This window comes from Mytilus trossulus, chromosome 10 (genome assembly GCF_036588685.1).
Source record: "Mytilus trossulus isolate FHL-02 chromosome 10, PNRI_Mtr1.1.1.hap1, whole genome shotgun sequence".
Classification (NCBI taxonomy): domain Eukaryota; kingdom Metazoa; phylum Mollusca; class Bivalvia; order Mytilida; family Mytilidae; genus Mytilus; species Mytilus trossulus.
The window spans coordinates 32,376,617-32,396,303 of NC_086382.1; the positions used below are offsets into that span (position 1 = coordinate 32,376,617).

General features: G+C 50.5%; 1 protein-coding gene across 1 annotated transcript in view; it reads left to right on the forward strand.

Moving 5' to 3' along the window:
- Nucleotides 1-19,687, forward strand: part of LOC134687828 (mucin-2-like) — a 58,401-nt gene that overhangs the window by 25,167 nt on the left and 13,547 nt on the right. Inside the window, exon 10 of the mRNA XM_063548287.1 lies at nucleotides 306-522. Within this exon, the coding sequence (XP_063404357.1) occupies nucleotides 306-522 (217 nt within the window). The remainder of the gene's footprint in view (nucleotides 1-305; nucleotides 523-19,687) is intronic.

Genomic DNA, 19,687 nt, shown 5'->3' on the forward strand with positions numbered 1-19,687 from the left:
CTGGCACTACCGTTTCCAGCACCGAAGGAACAACTGTCTCACAGACTACTGGCACTACAGTCGATACAACAACAGGCACAATTCAAAGTACAACCTCGCCAATGACCAGCACCGAAGGAACAACCGTGTCTCAAACTTCTGGCACTACCGTTTCCAGCACCGAAGGTACAACTGTCTCACAGACTACTGGAACTACACCCGAGACAACGACAGGCACAATTGCAACTACCACCTCGCCTGTGACCAGCACAGAAGGAACAACCGTGTCTCAAACTTCTGGCACTACCGTTTCAAGCACCGAAGGCACAACTGTCTCACAGACTACTGGAACTACAGCTGAGACAACGACAGGCACAATTGCAACTACCACCTCGCCTGTGACAAGCACCACAGGTACAACTGTGTTTCAAACTTCTGGCACTACCGTTTCAAGCACAGAAGGAACAACTGTCTCACAGACTACTGGCACTACAGTCGATACAACAACAGGCACAATTCAAAGTACAACCTCGCCAGTGACCAGCACAGAAGGTACAACCGTGTCTCAGACTACTGGCACTACAGTATCAAGCACCGAAGGTACCACTGTCTCACAAACTACTGGAACTACAGCTGAGACAACGACAGGCACAATTGCAACTACCACCTCGCCTGTGACCAGCACCGAAGGAACAACCGTGTCTCAAACTTCTGGCACTACCGTTTCCAGCACCGAAGGTACAACTGTCTCACAGACTACTGGAACTAGAGCTGAGACAACGACAGGCACAATTGCAACTACCACCTCGCCTGTGACCAGCACCGAAGGAACAACCGTGTCTCAAACTTCTGGCACTACCGTTTCAAGCACCGAAGGTACAACTGTCTCACAGACTACTGGAACTACAGCTGAGACAACGACAGGCACAATTGCAACTACCTCCTCGCCTGTGACCAGCACCGCAGGTACAACCGTGTCTCAAACTTCTGGCACTACCGTTTCAAGCACCGAAGGTACAACTGTCTCACAGACTACTGGCACTACAGTCGATACAACAACAGGCACAATTCAAAGTACAACCTCGCCAGTGACCAGCACAGAAGGTACAACCGTGTCTCAGACTACTGGCACTACAGTATCAAGCACCGAAGGTACCACTGTCTCACAAACTACTGGAATTACAGCTGAGACAACGACTGGCACAATTGCAACTACCACCTCGCCTGTGACCAGCACCGAAGGAACAACCGTGTCTCAAACTTCTGGCACTACCGTTTCCAGCACCGAAGGAACAACTGTCTCACAGACTACTGGAACTAGAGCTGAGACAACGACAGGCACAATTGCAACTACCACCTCGCCTGTGACCAGCACCGAAGGAACAACCGTGTCTCAAACTTCTGGCACTACCGTTTCAAGCACCGAAGGTACAACTGTCTCACAGACTACTGGCACTACAGTCGATACAACAACAGGCAAAATTCAAAGTACAACCTCGCAAGTGACCAGTACAGAAGGTACAACCGTGTCTCAGACTACTGGCACTACAGTATCAAGCACCGACGGTACCACTGTCTCACAAACTACTGGAACTACAGCTGAGACAACGACAGGCACAATTGCAACTACCACCTCGCCTGTGACCAGCACCGAAGGAACAACCGTGTCTCAAACTTCTGGCACTACCGTTTCCAGCACCGAAGGTACAACTGTCTCACAGACTACTGGAACTAGAGCTGAGACAACGACAGGCACACTTGCAACTACCACCTCGCCTGTGACCAGCACCGAAGGAACAACCGTGTCTCAAACTTCAGGCACTACCGTTTCAAGCACCGAAGGTACAACTGTCTCACAGACTACTGGCACTACAGTCGATACAACAACAGGCACAATTCAAAGTACAACCTCGCCAATGACCAGCACAGAAGGTACAACCATGTCTCAGACTACTGGCACTACAGTATCAAGCACCGAAGGTACCACTGTCTCACAAACTACTGGAACTACAGCTGAGACAACGACAGGCACAATTGCAACTACCACCTCGCCTGTGACCAGCACCGAAGGAACAACCGTGTCTCAAAATTCTGGCACTACCGAATCCAGCACCGAAGGTACAACTGTCTCACAGACTACTGGAACTAGTGCTGAGACAACGACAGGCACACTTGCAACTACCACCTCGCCTGTGACCAGCACCGAAGGAACAACCGTGTCTCAAACTTCAGGCACTACCGTTTCAAGCACCGAAGGTACAACTGTCTCACAGACTACTGGCACTACAGTCGATACAACAACAGGCACAATTCAAAGTACAACCTCGCCAGTGACCAGCACAGAAGGTACAACCGTGTCTCAGACTACTGGCACTACAGTATCAAGCACCGACGGTACCACTGTCTCACAGACTACTGGAACTACAGCTGAGACAACGACAGGCACAATTGCAACTACCACCTCGCCTGTGACCAGCACCGCAGGTACAACCGTGTCTCAAACTTCTGGCACTACCGTTTCAAGCACCGAAGGTACAACTGTCTCACAGACTACTGGCACTACAGTCGATACAACAACAGGCACAATTCAAAGTACAACCTCGCCAGTGACCAGCACAGAAGGTACAACCGTGTCTCAGACTACTGGCACTACAGTATCAAGCACAGAAGGTACCACTGTCTCACAAACTACTGGAACTACAGCTGAGACAACGACTGGCACAATTGCAACTACCACCTCGCCTGTGACCAGCACCGAAGGAACAACCGTGTCTCAAACTTCAGGCACTACCGTTTCAAGCACCGAAGGTACAACTGTCTCACAGACTACTGGCACTACAGTCGATACAACAACAGGCACAATTCAAAGTACAACCTCGCCAATGACCAGCACAGAAGGTACAACCGTGTCTCAGACTACTGGCACTACAGTATCAAGCACCGAAGGTACCACTGTCTCACAAACTACTGGAACTACAGCTGAGACAACGACAGGCACAATTGCAACTACCACCTCGCCTGTGACCAGCACCGAAGGAACAACCGTGTCTCAAAATTCTGGCACTACCGAATCCAGCACCGAAGGTACAACTGTCTCACAGACTACTGGAACTAGTGCTGAGACAACGACAGGCACACTTGCAACTACCACCTCGCCTGTGACCAGCACCGAAGGAACAACCGTGTCTCAAACTTCAGGCACTACCGTTTCAAGCACCGAAGGTACAACTGTCTCACAGACTACTGGCACTACAGTCGATACAACAACAGGCACAATTCAAAGTACAACCTCGCCAGTGACCAGCACAGAAGGTACAACCGTGTCTCAGACTACTGGCACTACAGTATCAAGCACCGACGGTACCACTGTCTCACAGACTACTGGAACTACAGCTGAGACAACGACAGGCACAATTGCAACTACCACCTCGCCTGTGACCAGCACCGCAGGTACAACCGTGTCTCAAACTTCTGGCACTACCGTTTCAAGCACCGAAGGTACAACTGTCTCACAGACTACTGGCACTACAGTCGATACAACAACAGGCACAATTCAAAGTACAACCTCGCCAGTGACCAGCACAGAAGGTACAACCGTGTCTCAGACTACTGGCACTACAGTATCAAGCACAGAAGGTACCACTGTCTCACAAACTACTGGAACTACAGCTGAGACAACGACTGGCACAATTGCAACTACCACCTCGCCTGTGACCAGCACCGAAGGAACAACCGTGTCTCAAACTTCTGGCACTACCGTTTCCAGCACCGAAGGAACAACTGTCTCACAGACTACTGGCACTACAGTCGATACAACAACAGGCACAATTCAAAGTACAACCTCGCCAATGACCAGCACAGAAGGTACAACCGTGTCTCAGACTACTGGCACTACAGTATCAAGCACCGAAGGTACCACTGTCTCACAAACTACTGGAACTACACCCGAGACAACGACAGGCACAATTGCAACTACCACCTCGCCTGTGACCAGCACCGAAGGAACAACCGTGTCTCAAACTTCTGGCATTACCGTTTCAAGCACCGAAGGCACAACTGTCTCACAGACTACTGGAACTACAGCTGAGACAACGACAGGCACAATTGCAACTACCACCTCGCCTGTGACAAGCACCACAGGTACAACTGTGTTTCAAACTTCTGGCACTACCGTTTCAAGCACAGAAGGAACAACTGTCTCACAGACTACTGGCACTACAGTCGATACAACAACAGGCACAATTCAAAGTACAACCTCGCCAGTGACCAGCACAGAAGGTACAACCGTGTCTCAGACTACTGGCACTACAGTATCAAGCACCGAAGGTACCACTGTCTCACAAACTACTGGAACTACAGCTGAGACAACGACAGGCACAATTGCAACTACCACCTCGCCTGTGACCAGCACCGAAGGAACAACCGTGTCTCAAACTTCTGGCACTACCGTTTCCAGCACCGAAGGTACAACTGTCTCACAGACTACTGGAACTAGAGCTGAGACAACGACAGGCACAATTGCAACTACCACCTCGCCTGTGACCAGCACCGAAGGAACAACCGTGTCTCAAACTTCTGGCACTACCGTTTCAAGCACCGAAGGTACAACTGTCTCACAGACTACTGGAACTACAGCTGAGACAACGACAGGCACAATTGCAACTACCTCCTCGCCTGTGACCAGCACCGCAGGTACAACCGTGTCTCAAACTTCTGGCACTACCGTTTCAAGCACCGAAGGTACAACTGTCTCACAGACTACTGGCACTACAGTCGATACAACAACAGGCACAATTCAAAGTACAACCTCGCCAGTGACCAGCACAGAAGGTACAACCGTGTCTCAGACTACTGGCACTACAGTATCAAGCACCGAAGGTACCACTGTCTCACAAACTACTGGAATTACAGCTGAGACAACGACAGGCACAATTGCAACTACCACCTCGCCTGTGACCAGCACCGAAGGAACAACCGTGTCTCAAACTTCTGGCACTACCGTTTCCAGCACCGAAGGTACAACTGTCTCACAGACTACTGGAACTAGAGCTGAGACAACGACAGGCACAATTGCAACTACCACCTCGCCTGTGACCAGCACCGAAGGAACAACCGTGTCTCAAACTTCTGGCACTACCGTTTCAAGCACCGAAGGTACAACTGTCTCACAGACTACTGGCACTACAGTCGATACAACAACAGGCAAAATTCAAAGTACAACCTCGCAAGTGACCAGTACAGAAGGTACAACCGTGTCTCAGACTACTGGCACTACAGTATCAAGCACCGACGGTACCACTGTCTCACAAACTACTGGAACTACAGCTGAGACAACGACAGGCACAATTGCAACTACCACCTCGCCTGTGACCAGCACCGAAGGAACAACCGTGTCTCAAACTTCTGGCACTACCGTTTCCAGCACCGAAGGTACAACTGTGTCACAGACTACTGGCACTACAGTCGATACAACAACAGGCACAATTCAAAGTACAACCTCGCCAGTCACCAGCACAGAAGGTACAACCGTGTCTCAGACTACTGGCACTACAGTATCAAGCACCGACGGTACCACTGTCTCACAGACTACTGGAACTACAGCTGAGACAACGACAGGCACAATTGCAACTACCACCTCGCCTGTGACCAGCACCGCAGGTACAACCGTGTCTCAAACTTCTGGCACTACCGTTTCAAGCACCGAAGGTACAACTGTCTCACAGACTACTGGCACTACAGTCGATACAACAACAGGCACAATTGCAACTACCACCTCGCCTGTGACCAGCACCGAAGGAACAACCGTGTCTCAAACTTCTGGCACTACCGTTTCAAGCACCGAAGGTACAACTGTCTCACAGACTACTGGAACTACAGCTGAGACAACGACAGGCACAATTGCAACTACCACCTCGCCTGTGACAAGCACCACAGGTACAACTGTGTTTCAAACTTCTGGCACTACCGTTTCAAGCACAGAAGGAACAACTGTCTCACAGACTACTGGCACTACAGTCGATACAACAACAGGCACAATTCAAAGTACAACCTCGCCAGTGACCAGCACAGAAGGTACAACCGTGTCTCAGACTACTGGCACTACAGTATCAAGCACCGAAGGTACCACTGTCTCACAAACTACTGGAACTACAGCTGAGACAACGACAGGCACAATTGCAACTACCACCTCGCCTGTGACCAGCACCGAAGGAACAACCGTGTCTCAAACTTCTGGCACTACCGTTTCCAGCACCGAAGGTACAACTGTCTCACAGACTACTGGAACTAGAGCTGAGACAACGACAGGCACAATTGCAACTACCACCTCGCCTGTGACCAGCACCGAAGGAACAACCGTGTCTCAAACTTCTGGCACTACCGTTTCAAGCACCGAAGGTACAACTGTCTCACAGACTACTGGAACTACAGCTGAGACAACGACAGGCACAATTGCAACTACCACCTCGCCTGTGACCAGCACCGCAGGTACAACCGTGTCTCAAACTTCTGGCACTACCGTTTCAAGCACCGAAGGTACAACTGTCTCACAGACTACTGGCACTACAGTCGATACAACAACAGGCACAATTCAAAGTACAACCTCGCCAGTGACCAGCACAGAAGGTACAACCGTGTCTCAGACTACTGGCACTACAGTATCAAGCACCGAAGGTACCACTGTCTCACAAACTACTGGAATTACAGCTGAGACAACGACTGGCACAATTGCAACTACCACCTCGCCTGTGACCAGCACCGAAGGAACAACCGTGTCTCAAACTTCTGGCACTACCGTTTCCAGCACCGAAGGAACAATTGTCTCACAGACTACTGGCACTACAGTCGATACAACAACAGGCACAATTCAAAGTACAACCTCGCCAATGACCAGCACAGAAGGTACAACCGTGTCTCAGACTACTGGCACTACAGTATCAAGCACCGAAGGTACCACTGTCTCACAAACTACTGGAACTACACCCGAGACAACGACAGGCACAATTGCAACTACCACCTCGCCTGTGACCAGCACCGAAGGAACAACCGTGTCTCAAACTTCTGGCACTACCGTTTCAAGCACCGAAGGCACAACTGTCTCACAGACTACTGGAACTACAGCTGAGACAACGACAGGCACAATTGCAACTACCACCTCGCCTGTGACAAGCACCACAGGTACAACTGTGTTTCAAACTTCTGGCACTACCGTTTCAAGCACAGAAGGAACAACTGTCTCACAGACTACTGGCACTACAGTCGATACAACAACAGGCACAATTCAAAGTACAACCTCGCCAGTGACCAGCACAGAAGGAACAACCGTGTCTCAGACTACTGGCACTACAGTATCAAGCACCGAAGGTACCACTGTCTCACAATATACTGGAACTACAGCTGAGACAACGACAGGCACAATTGCAACTACCACCTCGCCTGTGACCAGCACCGAAGGAACAACCGTGTCTCAAACTTCTGGCACTACCGTTTCCAGCACCGAAGGTACAACTGTCTCACAGACTACTGGAACTAGAGCTGAGACAACGACAGGCACAATTGCAACTACCACCTCGCCTGTGACCAGCACCGAAGGAACAACCGTGTCTCAAACTTCTGGCACTACCGTTTCAAGCACCGAAGGTACAACTGTCTCACAGACTACTGGAACTACAGCTGAGACAACGACAGGCACAATTGCAACTACCACCTCGCCTGTGACCAGCACCGCAGGTACAACCGTGTCTCAAACTTCTGGCACTACCGTTTCAAGCACCGAAGGTACAACTGTCTCACAGACTACTGGCACTACAGTCGATACAACAACAGGCACAATTCAAAGTACAACCTCGCCAGTGACCAGCACAGAAGGTACAACCGTGTCTCAGACTACTGGCACTACAGTATCAAGCACCGAAGGTACCACTGTCTCACAAACTACTGGAATTACAGCTGAGACAACGACAGGCACAATTGCAACTACCACCTCGCCTGTGACCAGCACCGAAGGAACAACCGTGTCTCAAACTTCTGGCACTACCGTTTCCAGCACCGAAGGTACAACTGTCTCACAGACTACTGGAACTAGAGCTGAGACAACGACAGGCACAATTGCAACTACCACCTCGCCTGTGACCAGCACCGAAGGAACAACCGTGTCTCAAACTTCTGGCACTACCGTTTCAAGCACCGAAGGTACAACTGTCTCACAGACTACTGGCACTACAGTCGATACAACAACAGGCAAAATTCAAAGTACAACCTCGCAAGTGACCAGTACAGAAGGTACAACCGTGTCTCAGACTACTGGCACTACAGTATCAAGCACCGACGGTACCACTGTCTCACAAACTACTGGAACTACAGCTGAGACAACGACAGGCACAATTGCAACTACCACCTCGCCTGTGACCAGCACCGAAGGAACAACCGTGTCTCAAACTTCTGGCACTACCGTTTCCAGCACCGAAGGTACAACTGTGTCACAGACTACTGGCACTACAGTCGATACAACAACAGGCACAATTCAAAGTACAACCTCGCCAGTCACCAGCACAGAAGGTACAACCGTGTCTCAGACTACTGGCACTACAGTATCAAGCACCGACGGTACCACTGTCTCACAGACTACTGGAACTACAGCTGAGACAACGACAGGCACAATTGCAACTACCACCTCGCCTGTGACCAGCACCGCAGGTACAACCGTGTCTCAAACTTCTGGCACTACCGTTTCAAGCACCGAAGGTACAACTGTCTCACAGACTACTGGCACTACAGTCGATACAACAACAGGCACAATTGCAACTACCACCTCGCCTGTGACCAGCACCGAAGGAACAACCGTGTCTCAAACTTCTGGCACTACCGTTTCAAGCACCGAAGGTACAACTGTCTCACAGACTACTGGAACTACAGCTGAGACAACGACAGGCACAATTGCAACTACCACCTCGCCTGTGACAAGCACCACAGGTACAACTGTGTTTCAAACTTCTGGCACTACCGTTTCAAGCACAGAAGGAACAACTGTCTCACAGACTACTGGCACTACAGTCGATACAACAACAGGCACAATTCAAAGTACAACCTCGCCAGTGACCAGCACAGAAGGTACAACCGTGTCTCAGACTACTGGCACTACAGTATCAAGCACCGAAGGTACCACTGTCTCACAAACTACTGGAACTACAGCTGAGACAACGACAGGCACAATTGCAACTACCACCTCGCCTGTGACCAGCACCGAAGGAACAACCGTGTCTCAAACTTCTGGCACTACCGTTTCCAGCACCGAAGGTACAACTGTCTCACAGACTACTGGAACTAGAGCTGAGACAACGACAGGCACAATTGCAACTACCACCTCGCCTGTGACCAGCACCGAAGGAACAACCGTGTCTCAAACTTCTGGCACTACCGTTTCAAGCACCGAAGGTACAACTGTCTCACAGACTACTGGAACTACAGCTGAGACAACGACAGGCACAATTGCAACTACCACCTCGCCTGTGACCAGCACCGCAGGTACAACCGTGTCTCAAACTTCTGGCACTACCGTTTCAAGCACCGAAGGTACAACTGTCTCACAGACTACTGGCACTACAGTCGATACAACAACAGGCACAATTCAAAGTACAACCTCGCCAGTGACCAGCACAGAAGGTACAACCGTGTCTCAGACTACTGGCACTACAGTATCAAGCACCGAAGGTACCACTGTCTCACAAACTACTGGAATTACAGCTGAGACAACGACTGGCACAATTGCAACTACCACCTCGCCTGTGACCAGCACCGAAGGAACAACCGTGTCTCAAACTTCTGGCACTACCGTTTCCAGCACCGAAGGAACAATTGTCTCACAGACTACTGGCACTACAGTCGATACAACAACAGGCACAATTCAAAGTACAACCTCGCCAATGACCAGCACAGAAGGTACAACCGTGTCTCAGACTACTGGCACTACAGTATCAAGCACCGAAGGTACCACTGTCTCACAAACTACTGGAACTACACCCGAGACAACGACAGGCACAATTGCAACTACCACCTCGCCTGTGACCAGCACCGAAGGAACAACCGTGTCTCAAACTTCTGGCACTACCGTTTCAAGCACCGAAGGCACAACTGTCTCACAGACTACTGGAACTACAGCTGAGACAACGACAGGCACAATTGCAACTACCACCTCGCCTGTGACAAGCACCACAGGTACAACTGTGTTTCAAACTTCTGGCACTACCGTTTCAAGCACAGAAGGAACAACTGTCTCACAGACTACTGGCACTACAGTCGATACAACAACAGGCACAATTCAAAGTACAACCTCGCCAGTGACCAGCACAGAAGGAACAACCGTGTCTCAGACTACTGGCACTACAGTATCAAGCACCGAAGGTACCACTGTCTCACAATATACTGGAACTACAGCTGAGACAACGACAGGCACAATTGCAACTACCACCTCGCCTGTGACCAGCACCGAAGGAACAACCGTGTCTCAAACTTCTGGCACTACCGTTTCCAGCACCGAAGGTACAACTGTCTCACAGACTACTGGAACTAGAGCTGAGACAACGACAGGCACAATTGCAACTACCACCTCGCCTGTGACCAGCACCGAAGGAACAACCGTGTCTCAAACTTCTGGCACTACCGTTTCAAGCACCGAAGGTACAACTGTCTCACAGACTACTGGAACTACAGCTGAGACAACGACAGGCACAATTGCAACTACCACCTCGCCTGTGACCAGCACCGCAGGTACAACCGTGTCTCAAACTTCTGGCACTACCGTTTCAAGCACCGAAGGTACAACTGTCTCACAGACTACTGGCACTACAGTCGATACAACAACAGGCACAATTCAAAGTACAACCTCGCCAGTGACCAGCACAGAAGGTACAACCGTGTCTCAGACTACTGGCACTACAGTATCAAGCACCGAAGGTATCACTGTCTCACAAACTACTGGAATTACAGCTAAGACAACGACTGGCACAATTGCAACTACCACCTCGCCTGTGACCAGCACCGAAGGAACAACCGTGTCTCAAACTTCTGGCACTACCGTTTCCAGCACCGAAGGAACAATTGTCTCACAGACTACTGGAACTAGAGCTGAGACAACGACAGGCACAATTGCAACTACCACCTCGCCTGTGACCAGCACCGAAGGAACAACCGTGTCTCAAACTTCTGGCACTACCGTTTCAAGCACCGAAGGTACAACTGTCTCACAGACTACTGGCACTACAGTCGATACAACAACAGGCACAATTCAAAGTACAACCTTGCAAGTGACCAGTACAGAAGGTACAACCGTGTCTCAGACTACTGGCACTACAGTATCAAGCACCGACGGTACCACTGTCTCACAAACTACTGGAACTACAGCTGAGACAACGACAGGCACAATTGCAACTACCACCTCGCCTGTGACCAGCACCGAAGGAACAACCGTGTCTCAAACTTCAGGCACTACCGTTTCAAGCACCGAAGGTACAACTGTCTCACAGACTACTGGCACTACAGTCGATACAACAACAGGCACAATTCAAAGTACAACCTCGCCAATGACCAGCACAGAAGGTACAACCGTGTCTCAGACTACTGGCACTACAGTATCAAGCACCGAAGGTACCACTGTCTCACAAACTACTGGAACTACAGCTGAGACAACGACAGGCACAATTGCAACTACCACCTCGCCTGTGACCAGCACCGAAGGAACAACCGTGTCTCAATTTTCTGGCACTACCGTTTCCAGCACCGAAGGTACAACTGTCTCACAGACTACTGGAACTAGAGCTGAGACAACGACAGGCACAATTGCAACTACCACCTCGCCTGTGACCAGCACCGAAGGAACAACCGTGTCTCAAACTTCTGGCACTACCGTTTCAAGCACCGAAGGTACAACTGTCTCACATACTACTGGAACTACAGCTGAGACAACGACAGGCACAATTGCAACTACCACCTCGCCTGTGACCAGCACCGCAGGTACAACCGTGTCTCAAACTTCTGGCACTACCGTTTCAAGCACCGAAGGCACAACTGTCTCACAGACTACTGGCACTACAGTCGATACAACAACAGGCACAATTCAAAGTACAACCTCGCCAATGACCAGCACAGAAGGTACAACCGTGTCTCAGACTACTGGCACTACAGTATCAAGCACCGAAGGTACCACTGTCTCACAAACTACTGGAACTACAGCTGAGACAACGACAGGCACAATTGCAACTACCACCTCGCCTGTGACCAGCACCGAAGGAACAACCGTGTCTCAAACTTCTGGCACTACCGATTCCAGCACCGAAGGTACAACTGTCTCACAGACTACTGGAACTAGAGCTGAGACAACGACAGGCACACTTGCAACTACCACCTCGCCTGTGACCAGCACCGAAGGAACAACCGTGTCTCAAACTTCAGGCACTACCGTTTCAAGCACCGAAGGTACAACTGTCTCACAGACTACTGGCACTACAGTCGATACAACAACAGGCACAATTCAAAGTACAACCTCGCCAGTGACCAGCACAGAAGGTACAACCGTGTCTCAGACTACTGGCACTACAGTATCAAGCACCGAAGGTACCACTGTCTCACAAACTACTGGAACTACAGCTGAGACAACGACAGGCACAATTGCAACTACCACCTCGCCTGTGACCAGCACCGAAGGAACAACCGTGTCTCAAACTTCTGGCACTACCGTTTCAAGCACCGAAGGTACAACTGTCTCACATACTACTGGAACTACAGCTGAGACAACGATAGGCACAATTGCAACTACCACCTCGCCTGTGACCAGCACCGCAGGTACAACCGTGTCTCAAACTTCTGGCACTACCGTTTCAAGCACCGAAGGTACAACTGTCTCACAGACTACTGGCACTACAGTCGATACAACAACAGGCACAATTCAAAGTACAACCTCGCCAATGACCAGCACAGAAGGTACAACCGTGTCTCAGACTACTGGTACTACAGTATCAAGCACCGAAGGTACCACTGTCTCACAAACTACTGGAACTACAGCTGAGACAACGACAGGCACAATTGCAACTACCACCTCGCCTGTGACCAGCACCGAAGGAACAACCGTGTCTCAAACTTCTGGCACTACCGATTCCAGCACCGAAGGTACAACTGTCTCACAGACTACTGGAACTAGAGCTAAGACAACGACAGGCACACTTGCAACTACCACCTCGCCTGTGACCAGCACCGAAGGAACAACCGTGTCTCAAACTTCAGGCACTACCGTTTCAAGCACCGAAGGTACAACTGTCTCACAGACTACTGGCACTACAGTCGATACAACAACAGGCACAATTCAAAGTACAATCTCGCCAGTGACCAGCACAGAAGGTACAACCGTGTCTCAGACTACTGGCACTACAGTATCAAGCACCGAAGGTACCACTGTCTCACAAACTACTGGAACTACAGCTGAGACAACGACAGGCACAATTGCAACTACCACCTCGCCTGTGACCAGCACCGAAGGAACAACCGTGTCTCAAACTTCTGGCACTACCGTTTCAAGCACCGAAGGCACAACTGTCTCACAGACTACTGGAACTACAGGTGAGACAACGACAGGCACAATTGCAACTACCACCTCGCCTGTGACCAGCACCGAAGGAACAACCGTGTCTCAAACTTCTGGCACTACCGTTTCAAGCACCGAAGGTACAACTGTCTCACAGACTACTGGAACTACAGCTGATACAAAGACAGGCACAATTGCAACTACCACCTCGCCTGTGACCAGCACCGCAGGTACAACCGTGTCTCAAACTTCTGGCACTACCGTTTCAAGCACCGAAGGTACAACTGTCTCACAGACTACTGGCACTACAGTCGATACAACAACAGGCACAATTCAAAGTACAACCTCGCCAATGACCAGCACAGAAGGTACAACCGTGTCTCAGACTACTGGCACTACAGTATCAAGCACCGAAAGTACCACTGTCTCACAAACTACTGGAACTACAGCTGAGACAACGACAGGCACAATTGCAACTACCACCTCGCCTGTGACCAGTACCGAAGGAACAACCGTGTCTCAAACTTCTGGCACTACCGTTTCAAGCACCGAAGGTACAACTGTCTCACAGACTACTGGAACTACAGCTGATACAACGACAGGCACAATTGCAACTACCACCTCGCCTGTGACCAGCACCGCAGGTACAACCGTGTCTCAAACTTCTGGCACTACCGTTTCAAGCACCGAAGGTACAACTGTCTCACAGACTACTGGCACTACAGTCGATACAACAACAGGCACAATTCAAAGTACAACCTCGCCAATGACCAGCACAGAAGGTACAACCGTGTCTCAGACTACTGGCACTACAGTATCAAGCACCGACGGAACCACTGTCTCACAAACTACTGGAACTACAGCTGAGACAACGACAGGCACAATTGCAACTACCACCTCGCCTGTGACCAGCACCGACGGAACAACCGTGTCTCAAACTTCTGGCACTACCGTTTCCAGCACCGAAGGTACAACTGTCTCACAGACTACTGGACCTAGAGCTGAGACAACGACAGGCACAATTGCAACTACCACCTCGCCTGTGACCAGCACCGAAGGAACAACCGTGTCTCAAACTTCTGGCACTACCGTTTCAAGCACCGAAGGTACAACTGTCTCACAGACTACTGGAACTACAGCTGAGACAACGACAGGCACAATTGCAACTACCACCTCGCCTGTGACCGGCACCGCAGGTACAACCGTGTCTCAAACTTCTGGCACTACTGTTTCAAGCACCGAAGGTACAACTGTCTCACAGACTACTGGCACTACAGTCGATACAACAACAGGCACAATTCAAAGTACAACCTCGCCAGTGACCAGCACAGAAGGTACAACCGTGTCTCAGACTACTGGCACTACAGTATCAAGCACCGACGGTACCACTGTCTCACAGACTACTGGAACTACAGCTGAGACAACGACAGGCACAATTGCAACTACCACCTCGCCTGTGACCAGCACCGAAGGAACAACCGTGTCTCAAACTTCTGGCACTACCGTTTCAAGCACCGAAGGTACAACTGTCTCACAGACTACTGGCACTACAATCGATACAACAACAGGCACAATTCAAAGTACAACCTCGCCAGTGACCAGTACAGAAGGAACAACCGTGTCTCAGACTACTGGCACTACAGTATCAAGCACCGAAGGTACCACTGTCTCACAGACTACTGGAACTACAGCTGAGACAACGACAGGCACAATTGCAACTACCACCTCGCCTGTGACCAGCACCGAAGGAACAACCGTGTCTCAAACTTCTGGCACTACCGTTTCCAGCACCGAAGGTACAACTGTCTCACAGACTACTGGAACTAGAGCTGAGACAACGACAGGCACAATTGCAACTACCACCTCGCCTGTGACCAGCACCGAAGGAACAACCGTGTCTCAAACTTCTGGCACTACCGTTTCAAGCACCGAAGGTACAACTGTCTCACAGACTACTGGAACTACAGCTGAGACAACGACTGGCACAATTGCAACTACCACCTCGCCTGTGACCAGCACCGCAGGTACAACCGTGTCTCAAACTTCTGGCACTACCGTTTCAAGCACCGAAGGTACAACTGTCTCACAGACTACTGGCACTACAGTCGATACAACAACAGGCACAATTCAAAGTACAACCTCGCCAATGACCAGCACAGAAGGTACAACCGTGTCTCAGACTACTGGCACTACAGTGTCAAGCACCGAAGGTACCACTGTCTCACAAACTACTGGAACTACAGCTGAGACAACAACAGGCACAATTGCAACTACCACCTCGCCTGTGACCAGCACCGAAGGAACAACTGTGTCTCAAACTTCTGGCACTACCGATTCCAGCACCGAAGGTAAAACTGTCTCAAAGACTACTGGAACTACAGCTGAGACAACGACAGGCACACTTGCAACTACCACCTCGCCTGTGACCAGCACCGAAGGAACAACCGTGTCTCAAACTTCAGGCACTACCGTTTCAAGCACCGAAGGTACAACTGTCTCACAGACTACTGGCACTACAGTCGATACAACAACAGGCACAATTCAAAGTACAACCTCGCCAGTGACCAGCACAGAGGGTACAACCGTGTCTCAGACTACTGGCACTACAGTATCAAGCACCGAAGGTACCACTGTCTCACAAACTACTGGAACTACAGCTGAGACAACGACAGGCACAATTGCAACTACCACCTCGCCTGTGACCAGCACCGAAGGAACAACCGTGTCTCAAACTTCTGGCACTACCGTTTCAAGCACCGAAGGCACAACTGCCTCACAGACTACTGGAACTACAGCTGAGACAACGACAGGCACAATTGCAACTACCACCTCGTCTGTGACCAGCACCGAAGAAACAACCGTGTCTCAAACTTCTGGCTCTACCGTTTCAAGCACCGAAGGTACAACTGTCTCACAGACTACTGGCACTACAGTCGATACAACAAAAGGCACAATTCAAAGTACAACCTCGCCATTGACCAGCACAGAAGGTACAACCGTGTCTCAGACTACTGGCACTACAGTATCAAGCACCGACGGAACCACTGTCTCACAAACTACTGGAACTACAGCTGAGACAACGACAGGCACAATTGCAACTACCACCTCGCCTGTGACCAGCACCGACGGAACAACCGTGTCTCAAACTTCTGGCACTACCGTTTCCAGCACCGAAGGTACAACTGTCTCACAGACTACTGGAACTAGAGCTGAGACAACGACAGGCACAATTGCAACTACCACCTCGCCTGTGACCAGCACCGAAGGAACAACCGTGTCTCAAACTTCTGGCACTACCGTTTCAAGCACCGAAGGTACAACTGTCTCACAGACTACTGGAACTACAGCTGAGACAACGACTGGCACAATTGCAACTACCACCTCGCCTGTGACCAGCACCGCAGGTACAACCGTGTCTCAAACTTCTGGCACTACCGTTTCAAGCACCGAAGGTACAACTGTCTCACAGACTACTGGCACTACAGTCGATACAACAACAGGCACAATTCAAAGTACAACCTCGCCAATGACCAGCACAGAAGGTACAACCGTGTCTCAGACTACTGGCACTACAGTGTCAAGCACCGAAGGTACCACTGTCTCACAAACTACTGGAACTACAGCTGAGACAACAACAGGCACAATTGCAACTACCACCTCGCCTGTGACCAGCACCGAAGGAACAACTGTGTCTCAAACTTCTGGCACTACCGATTCCAGCACCGAAGGTAAAACTGTCTCAAAGACTACTGGAACTACAGCTGAGACAACGACAGGCACACTTGCAACTACCACCTCGCCTGTGACCAGCACCGAAGGAACAACCGTGTCTCAAACTTCAGGCACTACCGTTTCAAGCACCGAAGGTACAACTGTCTCACAGACTACTGGCACTACAGTCGATACAACAACAGGCACAATTCAAAGTACAACCTCGCCAGTGACCAGCACAGAGGGTACAACCGTGTCTCAGACTACTGGCACTACAGTATCAAGCACCGAAGGTACCACGGTCTCACAAACTACTGGAACTACAGCTGAGACAACGACAGGCACAATTGCAACTACCACCTCGCCTGTGACCAGCACCGAAGGAACAACCGTGTCTCAAACTTCTGGCACTACCGTTTCAAGCACCGAAGGCACAACTGCCTCACAGACTACTGGAACTACAGCTGAGACAACGACAGGCACAATTGCAACTACCACCTCGTCTGTGACCAGCACCGAAGAAACAACCGTGTCTCAAACTTCTGGCTCTACCGTTTCAAGCACCGAAGGTACAACTGTCTCACAGACTACTGGCACTACAGTCGATACAACAACAGGCACAATTCAAAGTACAACCTCGCCATTGACCAGCACAGAAGGTACAACCGTGTCTCAGACTACTGGCACTACAGTATCAAGCACCGACGGAACCACTGTCTCACAAACTACTGGAACTACAGCTGAGACAACGACAGGCACAATTGCAACTACCACCTCGCCTGTGACCAGCACCGACGGAACAACCGTGTCTCAGACTACTGGCACTACAGTATCAAGCACCGAAGGTACCACTGTCTCACAAACTACTGGAACTACAGCTGAGACAACGACAGGCACAATTGCAACTACCACCTCGCCTGTGACCAGCACCGACGGAACAACCGTGTCTCAAACTTCTGGCACTACCGTTTCCAGCACCGAAGGTACAACTGTCTCACAGACTACTGGACCTAGAGCTGAGACAACGACAGGCACAATTGCAACTACCACCTCGCCTGTGACCAGCACCGAAGGAACAACCGTGTCTCAAACTTCTGGCACTACCGTTTCAAGCACCGAAGGTACAACTGTCTCACAGACTACTGGAACTACAGCTGAGACAACGACAGGCACAATTGCAACTACCACCTCGCCTGTGACCGGCACCTTAGGTACAACCGTGTCTCAAACTTCTGGCACTACTGTTTCAAGAACCGAAGGTACAACTGTCTCACAGACTACTGGCACTACAGTCGATACAACAACAGGCACAATTCAAAGTACAACCTCGCCAGTGACCAGCACAGAAGGTACAACCGTGTCTCAGACTACTGGCACTACAGTATCAAGCACCGACGGTACCACTGTCTCACAGACTACTGGAACTACAGCTGAGACAACGACAGGCACAATTGCAACTACCACCTCGCCTGTGACCAGCACCGAAGGAACAACCGTGTCTCAAACTTCTGGCACTACCGTTTCAAGCACCGAAGGTACAACTGTCTCACAGACTACTGGAACTACAGCTGAGACAACGACAGGCACAATTGCAACTACCACCTCGCCTGTGACCAGCACCGAAGGAACAACCGTGTCTCAAACTTCTGGCACTACCGTTTCAAGCACCGAAGGTACAACTGTCTCACAGACTACTGGAACTACAGCTGAGACAACGACAGGCACAATTGCAACTACCACCTCGCCTGTGACCAGCACCGAAGGAACAACCGTGTCTCAAACTTCTGGCACTACCGTTTCAAGCACCGAAGGTACAACTGTCTCACAGACTACTGGCACTACAATCGATACAACAACAGGCACAATTCAAAGTACAACCTCGCCAGTGACCAGTACAGAAGGAACAACCGTGTCTCAGACTACTGGCACTACAGTATCAAGCACCGAAGGTACCACTGTCTCACAGACTACTGGAACTACAGCTGAGACAACGACAGGCACAATTGCAACTACCACCTCGCCTGTGACCAGCACCGAAGGAACAACCGTGTCTCAAACTTCTGGCACTACCGTTTCAAGCACCGAAGGAACAACTGTCTCACAGACTACTGGCACTACAGCTGAGACAACGACAGGCACAAATGCAACTACCACCGCGCCTGTGACCAGCACCGAAGGAACAACCGTGTCTCAAACTTCTGGCACTACCGTTTCAAGCACCGAAGGTACAAGTGTCTCACAGACTACTGGCACTACAGTCGATACAACAACAGGCACAATTCAAAGTACAACCTCGCCAGTGACCAGCACAGAAGGTACAACCGTGTCTCAGACTACTGGCACTACAGTATCAAGCACCGAAGGTACCACTGTCTCACAAACTAATGGAACTACAGTTGAGACAACGACAGGCACAATTGCAACTAC